The sequence below is a fragment of the Amia ocellicauda genome, chromosome 12 (assembly GCF_036373705.1).
Source record: "Amia ocellicauda isolate fAmiCal2 chromosome 12, fAmiCal2.hap1, whole genome shotgun sequence".
Lineage (NCBI taxonomy): Eukaryota > Metazoa > Chordata > Actinopteri > Amiiformes > Amiidae > Amia > Amia ocellicauda.
In genome coordinates, this window is record NC_089861.1 from 23,873,704 (window position 1) to 23,887,335 (window position 13,632).

Sequence of the window (13,632 nt, forward strand, 5' to 3'; positions counted from 1 at the left end):
ATCTCTTACAACACACCGAGGCTTAGGCCAGGCAGTCAGGCCTCAGATTTTACTGCTGCTGCTAGCCCTCCTGCTGTGAAGGAAAAACCAACACAGCAAGAAGTTGGAATATATAAGGCACTATATAGACATGACTATTTATTTTTAAAAGCTCTATTTGTTTTCGAAACTGAAACCAAATGCATAGCCAGAGCCCTGGTATGTGAATGGAACAGAATTGGATAGCTATCAAATAACTAACACAAAACAAATAGACACAGTGATGAAGACGGTGGTGAACAACACAGTCGTGAACCCAGCCAACCGAATACAGAAAAGACAGGTAAGGTCTTATGCACAAACAAGATCCAGAGAGCTCGCGTTCTCAGGTCCACCGAAATGGTAAAAGAGGACGAACCTGCACAGACGTCATGTTTTATAGAACAGGAAGTGGGAAGGGTGCCATTCTGAGTGACGTGCGCAGGTGCCAATGGCAGAGAAGTTGAGTTTGTGCACCTTTGTACTATAATATTTACTATAGAACTACAACAAATACTGTGATATACTATATTCTATATTATATTGTAGTACCTTGCAATGTACTATAGTACATACTACGGTACTACAGCAAATACTGTAGTACCCATATACAACTCAGTACTCAAAAATACTTTCACATTCAGACAAAGTTTCTCCAGAAATTTTAGCATTCTAGTTTTTTACTGTTTTATTTCACTTTTGTATGGTGCTTATATGCTGTAAGTCGCCCTGGATAAGGGCGTCTGCTAATTAATAAATAAATACATACATAACTACATAATAATAATAATAATAATAATAATAATAATAATAATAATAATATTAATAATAATTAAGAACAATAATTATAATCGAATTATATATCATAATAAAAAGGATATTAACATCACAGTTATAATGTACCTCTTATTATTATTATTATTATTAAGAGCCAATTTTTCACTCTGACAAATGCATTATTTTTAAATATACGTCACTGCTTGAGTGAGAGATCGCTTGACCAATCCCGTGGCGGAGGGGGCGGGTGCTGTGAGCGTCCCGGAAGTTGTGTGTGCAGGAGAGTGGGTGTCGCTGAGGAAGACAGAGAGGGAAATGAACAGAAGAAAAGCAGGAAAGAATTGAGGAATCAAGTAGCCGGGCAAAACAACGGAGTCCTAACAACCGACGGTAGGGGCCTCGACATACGCAGTCCGGTTACCAGTGTAGAGAAGCAGGGGCTCGCAGGATTAAAGTAATATCTGTATCTATTGAATAGTGAACCAAGCGACCAGAGTACGCTTATAATGATACACTGCAGATATGAGTTGCATTCATTCAATTTGCATCGTTATGTTAAAGTCCTGGAAACCCACATTTTACATGCATGTAAAGATACGGCACGAAACAACGCAGCGCATATGGTGGTCGGACGGAGGCCGCTGTACAGATGGGGCTATGGCGCTTTTAATTCCTGCACAGTTAGTGCAAGAGGGTCATTTCGTGGGTCGGGGTCGGATATGGATTTGTAGAAAGTTATGCTCAGTGCTGCTGGGCTGTGTGTCTGCAGGCTGTCCGCATCCGTGGGAACAGGCAGCCTTGAGTTCGTGTCAAACCCTGTGGGCTCAAAGCAGGGCACTGTAATCTTGGTGCCGGAGAGTCCTAGTGTCTTCAGTCGGGGACTATAAGATCAGAGGCATAAATTCAGTTATGTTAGTAAAATGACAATGAAATGAGAACAGGGAGGTACTGGACTACGTCTTTCCAGAACCAGGGCTGGAGACCCTGCTGTACTGTACTGTAGTGTCCTGTACTGTAGTCCTCCTTAATCTCATTGTCTTGGAATGACTGAAAAGTTAGTATGTACTTCTTAACAAAATCTTGTCTTGTCTTTTGTACTTGCTTTTAGATGACTTTTAATTAGGACATTTGATTTTGTTGTTTTATTTATGTTATATGTCTAATATTTTGAGACTGTATATTTTGTGATGGCTTTCAGTCACCCTGGTCAAGGCAGTCTGTTGGAAAAATACATTTGAAGAATGATTATAGTAATAGCAGATATACACGTGTTGATTTCCATCTGGTCCTCTCCCTCCCAGCCGCAGTGTGGTGCCTGCTGTGCCTGGGGTATCCTGCGGGGGCACTGTGGCGATGGGGGACCGGGAGGAGAGGCGCTTTGCTGAGGTGCCACGTGACTCTGTGAGGCTCATGGCGGAGAGCGCTGGCGTGGAGCTGAGTGACGACATCGCCGCCCTGCTGGCCGAGGATGTGTGCTACCGCCTGAGAGAGGCCACACAGGTACTGAGAGATGGAGTGAATGTGTATAGTATAGGGGCCAGACTGGAGCCAGCGCTGTGAGGACTATAGTATAGTATAGGGGCCAGACTGGAGCCAGCGCTGTGGGGACTATAGTATAGTATAGGGGCCAGACTGGAGCCAGCGCTGTGTGGACTATAGTATAGTATAGGGGCCCAGACTGGAGTCAGCGCTGTGGGGACTATAGTATAGTATAGTGGCCCAGACTGGAGCCAGTGCTGTGGGGACTATAGTATAGTATAGGGGCCCAGACTGGAGCCAGCGCTGTGGGGACTATAGTATAGTATAGGGGCCCAGACTGGAGTCAGCGCTGTGGGGACTATAGTATAGTATAGGGTCCAGACTGGAGCCAGCACTGTGGGGACTATAGTATAGTATAGGGGCCAGACTGGAGCCAGCGCTCTGTGGACTATAGTATAGTATAGTGGCCCAGACTGGAGCCAGTGCTGTGGGGACTATAGTATAGTATAGGGGCCCAGACTGGAGCCAGCGCTGTGGGGACTATAGTATAGTATAGGGGCCCAGACTGGAGTCAGCGCTGTGGGGACTATAGTATAGTATAGGGTCCAGACTGGAGCCAGCACTGTGGGGACTATAGTATAGTATAGGGGCCAGACTGGAGCCAGCGCTCTGTGGACTATAGTATAGTATAGGGGCCAGACTGGAGCCAGTGCTGTGGGGACTATAGTATAGTATAGGGTCCCAGACTGGAGCCAGCAGTGTAGTAGTTTATTGCACTCAGTTGAGTTTATTGCACTAGTTGAGTCAATCAGGATCCCTGTACCGGCCAAACTGCTCTGTGAAACAGGCCAAGTCTATTAATCCAGTTAGTTGGATGAAATTCAAAGGAACACAATAGTGCCCTATTACTGTCCCTCTGTGTAACTGCATTCAGGGTATGTGTGGGTCAGGCTGTGTGTGTGTGTGTGGTGGGGTCTTTGGCTTACTGGTGTATGCATGTGTGTATGTATGTTCGTGGAGTGGTGCACACTGGTGCTGTCAATGGTGTGTGTGTGTATTTTTTGCCTTAATAGTGCATTTAAACATCTTTTGTTTATGTCTGCATTAACTCTTTAACCCCGTAATAAAAAATGTAAACAGTGCCACGTCTCTCTTTCCCTATGGACACTATCAGGTATACATATGTTTTGATACCCTACAAAACACACAAAAATACATTGGTTAACAACAGTTTCAGTCATCAGTATTTATCAAAAACATTATTGTATGTCTAATCAATGCAAAGTTTATTATTGTATTAGACACTATTTAGAGTAGGACTTACCTTAAGGATACAGGAAAAGGAACTGACATCAAATCACAGAACTCGTTGGATCTCTTACCAGTTATCCAATCTATGGGTGTGTGTGTCTCCACAGAGCAGCTCTCAGTTCATGCGACATGCCAAGCGCAGGAAACTGACTGTGGAGGACTTCAACAGGGCCCTGCGCTGGAGCAACGTGGAGGTGGGCACTCACACTGACGTTACTGTCATTATAGGCCCAGAATGGAGCCCGTGTGGACTAATATTTATTAATAATAATACAATTATTTCTTAAACCCATTGATCGCTCTGTTGACCTCTGTTGACCCCTGCTGACCTCCTCCCCTGCCCCCAGGCGGTGTGTGGGCACGGGGCCCCAGACGCTCTGCCCTTCCGGCCCATCAAGGAGGGGGAGCTGTACTTCGTGGAGGACCGTGAGATCAACCTGGTGGAGCTGGCCCTGGCCACCAACATCCCTAAGGGCTGTGCGGAGACCATGGTGCGAGGTACGGCACGGCACAGCGTATGGACTCTAACTCTGCCTCCACACACCTGCTACTTTTGCTTTAGTGAATTGGAGGGGGTGTTCATGAGGCAGAAGAACTCAAAACCATGAACAAGTTCTGCGAGCATAACATTTCCTAGATTAGATTCCTCATTGTCTATAACACCAGAAAATACATTAGGGCATTTGTTCCTATTATAGTACTCTATTTTTTATCATTGTGGGCTATTTTTGTTTTGTTTGAGAGCATTGAATGCTCTGAAATCACACGCATATCACACATTTCGAACAAACTATGCAACATGCATGTCCCCACCCCCTCGTGCACCCCTGTGGCATGCTCAACAAACTCAAACCCCCCCACCCTATCCCAGCTCAGGCTGACTGGTCTTTTTTTCAAGTGACAAATCTCATGCATTGAGGTTTTGAAAACTATGTGGCTTTAGTCATTCACTTCAGTCATTCTGCACAGAATCTGCAGAGAGTGAGCATTCATTGACAAAATGGTCAGACTCTGCAGATTCTGTGCAGAATGAGGAAAGTCTGCGCAACGTGAACAGCACCCCATGTAAGCAGCTGACAGAGTAATGCATGATAGTTCTATAGCTTCTATAGGAAGCCTGCTTAGTTTCAACATGTAGCTGGAGTTATCAATAAAAAGGGGTGAGATTAAGTTGAAAAGACTACTGTAGGGTTTAATTAAAGGCTGTTTTGCAATCATTGTAGGACATTAAGAAGTATTCAATATAAATTAAAGGGATCAGGTTTTATTTATGTAGCTACTGAATTGAATACTGAATGTTATTTATAATTTATTAATAGATCTATTGGGGTTTTATTTATGTAATTTGTACATGAATATGAACTGAATCTGTTATTTATGATTATAGCGCTATTTGTTTTTAGCACAGCATAAGTAGTGATTTCCAAAAAGAAAACTTTCATGACACTCTTTTGACGTTGACCTTATCGTTTGTGATTAAAAACTCATAATGAAAAGTGCATAACAAATTGACAGGTAACTTAGGCTCCACTTATACATTGTTTTTAAAACGAATAAAGAAACATTGCAACTCTGATGCGATCATTGTTAAAGCCAGACAGTCATGTTGGTATTTTTGGCATGGAACCTCCACATCACTGAAAGCACACATTTGTAACACTTAAAAACAACCACCACAACAACAACTTTAAAACCGATTCATTTACATACAGTTCTTTAAAATTTGCATTTAAATCTAAAAAGCCTACTTCAAATGCTCCTTTTAAAGTTGTGATTTTAAGTCATAACACTTTGCAATGTAATTTGCACATCTTTCTTTTAAACCTTTATTTTATTCAGTTTGTGTTTTAATTTTAATTTTGTATTTGTTTAGTAACTAGTTCTACTGTTTGATTGAATAATAAAACTGAAACAATAAAACACTCCTACTTTTTCAAAATAGCTGAACAAAGCATACCGATCACCACAGTGAATTCAACGATATATCGATAACAAAAATCTGTCACCGGCACAGCCCAATGAACAATTCACAGTGGTGCCCAGTATTACTGAGGGGTCGGAGTTGGGGAGGGGGGGGCGTTGTTTGGAAATGTTTTAAGATGTAGGAAGACTATTCAAATTCACTTTCTAATTCTGTTTTATTGTTCAATCAAAGTGTATCAAACGTGCTTTCAATTAGTTTGTGTGGAGGTTCCTGCCAAAAATAACAATGCATATTTACTTAGCTTGGCTTAACGATGATCGTATAAGAGTTGCAATGCTTTGCTATTCATTTTAAAAACAATTCTTAAATGGAGCCTAATACTATTATTTGTAATAGTTTGATCACATTATCAAATCTTTGGAGGCCAAGCATCCTTTCCTATCATAACAGTACTGAATAGTAAATGTAGCCTACAATGATTAAGATGAGATGAATATAATAGGAAAAAAAAATAGCCAAATGTATGTTCTTGTTTAATGGTTAACAGGAGTCGAAGTTAGGATCACACTTTATTCTCACTCACCTCAATTAGCCTGACAGAAAAAGCTTTAACCATATGGTGCTATACTGTTTACCGGCAGAGCCCTAGTCCTGACACAGTCCTGACACTTATGTGTGACGTGTGTACTGTGTGCTGATGGTGTCTTGTCTCTGTCTTGCAGTGCAGGTGTCCTATCTGGATGGGAAGGGGAACCTGGAGCCCCAGGGAACGGGTAAGAGCAACTGCACACATTCCCTCACAGCAACCCCCTGTGGCTCCCCTGGGTGCCTGCAGGGCCAGGTTTTATTTATTTTACCAGCACCAGTGAATTCCCCTAGCTGGTTTCAAGGCTGGGGCTGCAGGGAATTGTGGGTGGAGAAATTAGAGCGTCCAGGTGTGACCTCATACTGACTGACACACTGACTGACTGACAGACATTGTACCAGGTGAGTTGCTCTCTGAAGGGGTGTGATTGTAGTAAGTGGCTTTCTCAGCTCCTGAAGATGATTAAACCATACATTTACAGTGCGGGTGTGTTTGAGACCCCGGTGTGCCCTCTGTGCCCGCAGTGCCCAGCGCGGTGCAGACGCTCTCGGATGACCTCCACAAGTACTACCAGCAGGTGACCCGCGCCATCCTGGGCGATGACCAGCACCTCATGAAGGTCAGACTCCACACTGGGGTTCCCGTTATACACCCACCCCTCCCTTAGTCCCCGATATTAACATTAAACACTCCCCTCCCTCCTCAAACCATAAGCCAAACAAACAAAACCTCCCTCCCTCCCTCCTCCTCCCCCTCTTTGCTCCAGGTGGCCTTGCTGGATCTCCAGTCAAACTCCAAAATCGCTGCCCTCCTGCCCTACTTTGTGTATGTCATCAGTGGGGTGAGTTTCCCTGAAAATAAAGTGTGTGTGTGTCTGTGTAACCATGTGTCTGTATAACCACGGCTGCGTTCACAGGCTTAAAAGTCTGCACAGCTTCTCAAGAGGGACTGCGCTGGAGCAGCTGCAGTTTCACAACAATAAACGAGCGCTGTGTGACAAAGACGTGTGTCAACCAGAGACAGAGCTCACTGCGTGGGCCAGTGCCACCTAGTCAGGGGTGTGAATCACCCTTGAGTCATGTCATGAAGGATCATATGAATTTCATGCTAGATATGGCAAAGTACAACAGAAATATAATATTTTAAAGCTTGACAGTTCCACAATAAAATAATATGCATGTTTTAGTGGTGTACATTTACATTACAACCTCATTTCCACGTATGATGTGCATTTGTAAGTTGCACACCTGGCAAGGAAATACATACAAAATATTTTACATGTGTATTCAAATCACACATTTAATGTTGATTCGAATATAAATATAATGTAAATATAATATTGTACATACAATAAAACATTGGTAATTAATTTGATCAGTATGTGATTAACCTTTCAGTGTCCCAACAATGAGCAGGAATAAAAAAAAATCTACTAATGAAAGATAAAGAGTCGTAAAGCTACCTAATCTGATATAAACTGATGAAATTGACCCTTTTCTGATTACACTGTAAATTATGAAGCTGGTGGAGCACGAAGGGAACTTCAATCGTATCCACTTCCGTGATTAGGACTTCTCTCAACACCGACTCTGCTCAAAACTTTTGTTTTCCCCGGGCTTTAGTTCCTCTACCAGAGCTGTCCACGCTCCGTCTGCACAGACCGTGATGTAATGCGCAGACTCCTGTCTATAATGTAGCCAAAACAAAAGTGTTGTGAACGCAGCCCATGTGTCTGTATATACCTGAGTGTATATAACCGTGTGTGTCTATACCAGTGTGTGTATTTGTTTATATAACTATGTGTGTATATACCAGTGTATCCCTACACTAGAGTGTGTCTACAAATGTGTGTCTCTATCTCTACACCTGCATGTGTATGTCTATATAACAGTGTGTGTGTGTGTGTCTGTGTCTATATAACCATGTGTGTATAAACCAGTGTTTTTTTGTCTATATAACTACATGTATATATACCAGAGTGTGTGTCTACACCTGTGTGCCTCTATCTCTACACCTGTGTGTCTATATAACCATGTGTATGTCTGTATCTATATAATCATGTGTGTGTATATATCATGTGTCTCTCACAGGTGAAGTGTGTGTGTCTGAGTCTGTCTCTCTACACCAGTGTCTCTATACCAGCACATGTCTCTAGCAGGTCTCAAGTGTGTCGCAGGTGAAGTGAGTGTGTGCGCGAGCGAGTGAGTATGTGTGTGTGTGTGTCTACACCAGTGTCACTATATCGGTGTGTCTCTCACAGGTGAAGTCGGTGAGCCATGACCTGGAGCAGCTGAACCGGCTGCTGCACATGGTGAAGAGCCTGGTGCAGAACCGCTTCCTGTACCTGGGCTCATACGTGCGCAGCCTGGTGTCCAGCGTCATGTACTGCATCCTGGAGCCCCTGGCCGCCTCCATCAACCCCCTGAACGACCATTGGACACTGCGGGACTACGCCGCCCTGCTACTCAGCCACATCTTCTGGTACCCTTGCTCCCTCGTCATCCTCAGCAGTGGTTTTTCCCCAGGGCCGGCCTGCTGGCCACTGGTCCCGCACAGTGGTCTCCTGGCTTTTGAGATGTATCCCAGCATTGATTCCAGCCCAAGGCGTTGATTCAGTGATTGGGCTTTCTTTCCTCTCTCTCTCTCTCTCTCTGTCTCTCTCTTTTCCCTTCTCTATCTCTTTCTACCCTTTCCCCTCTCTCAAATTCAAAGCAAGCTTTATTGGCATGACAAGTTTGCACAAGTGTTGCCAAATCATTGACACACACACAGTAAATAGAATAAATGCAATAACAAAATAAAAGTAAAAAATGTACATGTATGTACAACTATTTTACACGTATGCACAGAGATTGACAGGGCTTGCGTGCTGTGTTGGTGGTCATGGTAAGGAGACGTGGTTGTGTTATTCTCTGGCCTTGTGGCCGGTTGTGATGTACTCTGCAGCGATCACAGTGCTCTCTCTCTCTCTCCCCGCCCCTGCCCCCACTCCTCTCCAGGACTCATGGTGACTTGGTGAGCGGCCTGTACCACCAGATCCTGCTGTCCCTGCAGAAGGTGCTGTCCGACCCGGTGCGCCCGCTCTGCTCGCACTACGGCGCCGTCGTGGGGCTGCACGCCCTGGGCTGGAAGGTGGGGCGGCTCCTTCTGTCTGTCTGTACTAGGAGACCCGTGTCTCATCCTGTCCTGTCCTGCGTGTCAGTCTCTGCTGTGTGTGCAGTACAGGACAATGTTCAGTATGAAGTTCAGGGCTGCAGTCCATGGCGCTGACCCCTGATCCCCCTCCCTCTCTGTGCCAGGCAGTGGAGCGCGTGCTGTACCCCCACCTCCCCGCCTACTGGTCCAACCTGCAGGCTGTGCTGGACGACTACTCGGTGTCCAATGCCCAGGTCAAGGCCGACGGACACAAGGTCTACGGAGCCATCCTGGTGAGATTGCAAAGAGATTATTTCAAGAATTTTTTGTAGATTTTATGAATGGGAGAAAGGAAATTAAGTAATAGAAATCGCAATAATAATGTTAACAATAATATAATGGTATAATAATAGTAGTAGTACTAATAATAATGATGACTGGTAATTCTTCTCTGTATGTCTGTGCATCTGTGCGTGTCTGTGTGTGTGTGTTGTTCCCTCAGGGTTCGTACAGGTGATTGAAATTCTTGAAAATGCTTGAATTGTAAGGTGGTATTTTCAAGATTGTGAAAGTGCTTGAATTTTGAATAAAGTGCTTGAAAGTGCTGGAATTTTGGCAATCTGATTAAATGAATTAACTTCGGGATATAACTACAGTGGTTGGAGAGCCAGTTGATTGCTTTATGCTGCGGCCAGTACGACTCCTGTTTGATCTGCTGGTGTGTTTGATGCGCTGCGAGTGTGAGCCGCTGACACAGCGCACATCAGCGCCCAGTGTGGCAAATGTGCAGGAATGCTGCCGCTTAAAAGAGAGGTGGCTCGATAAAGTTGAATATAAACTATGGTTAAAACAAGGTCCACATTTGCGGACAGCATTAAGGTTTGCAAGAATAAGATTCAAATTTCCACTGTGGGAGTCTGCGCTGTCGAGTTATGCCAAAGGTAAACGGCAGGGAATTTCCCATAATTTCTAGACGTGAATGGCCACTGTAGGCACGTGTTTGATGGTTTGCTGACAATTCCTCTTTCTGTGTGCAGTCATGTATGTGCACATCAGCGTCATGTGTGCACATGTGCAATGAGTTCCCCCCGCGCTGTAGAGTGAGTTTAGAGTTTAAGTTGCTTGACTTAAAAATAGTGTATAGGTTTTCTACAAGTATATAATATAATAATTGTGCTTGTGTATTTAAATAATCAATGTAAATTAGACAAAATAAACATATAAAAGTACTAGAATACGACAGAATAAGCCTTTATTTTTCAGACATGCACAGCAATAAGCACAACCGCAACCAAGAGACGTAATAATAAGAATAACTGTTGCATATGTGTATTCAATTGATCATTGTACACTAAATAGTCAATAAACATTGATTTAATTAGAATTAAATTACTAAAAAGATAGATCAATAGAATATGCTTTTTCAGACTAGCAAAGCAATAAGCATACCAGTAGAACAACTGCAACAAAACGAGAAAGAGACGCTGATACATTCGTGGGGAGGAGTGTCAGTCAGCACTGGCACAAGGTAAAAACAAACTAAAAAGTTTCTAAAATTAGGTAATCGCTTAACCCTATCAAAAACAAAATAATTTGTCCAGTACAAGGTATTTACAAATATATATATATTATTGCCGGTATGTGGACATGTTGATGGTTTAGTATTGGTATTCAATTATTATAATGTGTAATTCCATTTAAAAAAATAAAAAAGCGGAGACCAGCAGATACTAACGCAAAGAATTTGTAGCTGAGGGAGATTCTATAACATAAAGACCGTCACCGTTTACTAGGTTAAGGATATATGAACTTATACTTGGTTGTTTTGAAGAGAATAAACATGATGTTTTGACCATAAGTGAGCATACTGAATGGATTGACTCGTAGAACTTCATGTTATGCTCTATTTTACATTTGCTTGTTGAATATTGAACTTCCATGTACAAAGAAAAGTATTTATGTAGTTTTTTATATTTTGCATGTTTAAAACAATTGTCACTAAATCTTTAATTAAAACTGAAGTTACTGTGTACTGGTGTTCACTAATTTGACTGATTGTAAGATTGATTTATATTGATTTAATATCAACCTGATTTAAATATGAGAAGGTTTAGTTTACCAAGGCTGCGAGGTGCTGGAAAAACTTTGACCGTGCACCTAGAAAGTACTTGAAAAGTGCTTGAATTTGACTTTTGAAAAGCTGTATGAATCCTGTTCCCTGTCTGCCCTGCAGGTGGCAGTGGAGAGGCTGCTGAAGATGAAAGCCCAGTCTCTGTCTGCGCCGGCAGCGGTGGGCGGCGGTCATGAGGGGGGGGGCACACAGGGGGGCAGGGAGAGCTCTCCCGGTCTCAGCCCCCCCCCAGAGCCGCTGTCCGAGGCCGTCCTCGGCATCGCCAGCCACCTGCAGGCAGGGGGCGTGGGGGGTGCCGGTTGCCCCTGGGAGGGGGGGGTGCCCGTGCCGCTGCCCACTATGTATGGGGAGCTGTACTCCTTCTTCGGGGACAGCCTGGCCGTGCGCTTCAGCACTGGCCCCCCGCCGGGCAGCGCCCCCCCCACCACCCCGCTCCACCCTGCCGACGCCAAGAAAGACCCCCCTGGTGGCGCAACCAACATGGACACCAACGCCCGCAAGATGCCCCAGCTCACCGCCAACCTCAACATCAGCCCCCGCGACGAGGGCAGCCCCCGGCCCGACCCCACCCCACCCAGCCTGGCCTCCCCTGCCACCGGCAGGTAGGTGCTGGGTTGGTTGGTTGGTTGGTTGGCTTCCTTCTGTCTCCCTTTCCCCCTTCTCCCTCCCTCACTCTCCCCCTTTTTCTCCTTCTTCTCCTTCTTTCTCCCTCCCTCCCTCTCCCACTTTTTTCTCACTCTCTTCTTTGTTTCTCTCTCTCCCCCTCCTCTATTTAACCCCACCCCTGTGCTCTTGTACCAAGGGAGAGAGATCACAACAGGACACTGGGAGGAATTTGAATGGTTTTCATATATGGAATTTCTATCGTGGGTTTGAGTGCCTCTCTCCTCTCCCTCTCTCTCTCTCTCCAGGTCGATCTCTCGCTCTTCCTCCTCCTCTGTCCCTCGCTCCCGCTCCTCCTCTCGGGCAGGTCAGCGCTCGGGCGGTGGCGGCATCGGGGCCAGCAGTGGCGGCGCCCCACCCCGTGACATCTTCCCCAAGGCCCGCTTCCCACCCCCGCAGGCCAGCCCCCCCGGCTTCTCCTTCCTGATCGGGGGCCGGCAGATGGGCCGCCGTTGCCAGGGGAGACGGTTCCAGACCAGCTTCTCCCCCCCGGCCCCCCTCACCACCCTGCCCCCCCGCGGCTACGCACACAAGCTACCCGTCATCGGCCGGGTGGGGAAGCCGGTCCGGCGCTGGACCTGCTCCCACTATTCCCTGCACCTCCCGCTCTAGGGGCGCGGGGCTCGGACTGCTGACAGCATGGCATTGTGGGTAAAAGCTCTTGGAATTTAGTAGATTGACACACACACTGAGACTCACACACACACACACACACACACTGGTAGACTGACACAAATACTCCCCTTAAACAACATTAAAGTTTGCCCCGCCCCCAACTGCCTGCCAACTTGACCCCCAACTTGGCACAGCACTGGAGTCTGGCACATTGGGGCCTGGCACCACGACTCTGTCCTTACCAGAGCCTGGACTGAGCTCCTGGAGTTGGGCCTGTGGAGGAACCTTGTAATGGGAACTATGTACTGATACAGGAAGGGGAACTGGCACTTTTTTTAAGAAACTGTAAAATATTTGTCCATTAGAGTCAAGAGCAAGGGAATCCTACGCACCTAGAGAGATGAATTCGGATCAGCGGAACTGGATTTGTGCGATTGGTTGTTTGTGAGTTTGTTTGGACTCCTTGTGTGCCGGAGCATCCCGGGTTGGTTACCACTGATGGGTCGTGATGAGCTGACGAGGGTGCACGTTTTCAGTACAGCTTTTCACCTGGGCATCTTGTGGGCATGTAGCTGAAGGACTGGCAGGGGGAAAAGAATGCCCTGCTGGCGTGTGTGGTGTAGCGCCTGGTGAACTTCATCAGAACAGATAGTTTATTTTTTATTTTTTATTATTATATGACATTGGACATGCTGGAGTTTGAATTGAATGGCAAAAGGAATTACACACGGAATTGGAATGGGAAACACTGTCTGAACGGCGGGGGGGGAATATTGTGGAACAGCATGCACAGATTTGTCCGTCGCTTGGGATCAGGTCTAAAGACAACCATAGGGAATAAATGGGCAATCGACGTCTCCCACTCTGATCTGCAGCGGAGATAGCGCTCTCCATGGCCCAGCAGACTCGAGCAAGAGCGAGACCGAGGGGTGCTTGGGTTGCCCAGGGTCTGAAGCATTGATGTCAGGTGGTGAATAAAGCTTTTATCATTCA

At 45.4% G+C, this 13,632-nt stretch overlaps 1 protein-coding gene across 1 annotated transcript; it reads left to right on the top strand.

The window, feature by feature from the left end:
- Positions 1-1,037: 1,037 nt before the first annotated feature.
- taf6l (TAF6-like RNA polymerase II, p300/CBP-associated factor (PCAF)-associated factor) lies at positions 1,038-13,632 on the top strand. Its single transcript, XM_066718828.1, has 12 exons — positions 1,038-1,185; positions 2,097-2,295; positions 3,693-3,779; positions 3,933-4,083; positions 6,232-6,282; positions 6,620-6,714; positions 6,862-6,936; positions 8,356-8,576; positions 9,095-9,227; positions 9,395-9,523; positions 11,464-11,963; positions 12,273-13,632. Exons 2-12 carry the CDS (start codon positions 2,149-2,151, stop codon positions 12,634-12,636), a joined length of 1,953 nt encoding a protein of 650 aa, XP_066574925.1. The 5' UTR covers positions 1,038-1,185; positions 2,097-2,148; the 3' UTR covers positions 12,637-13,632.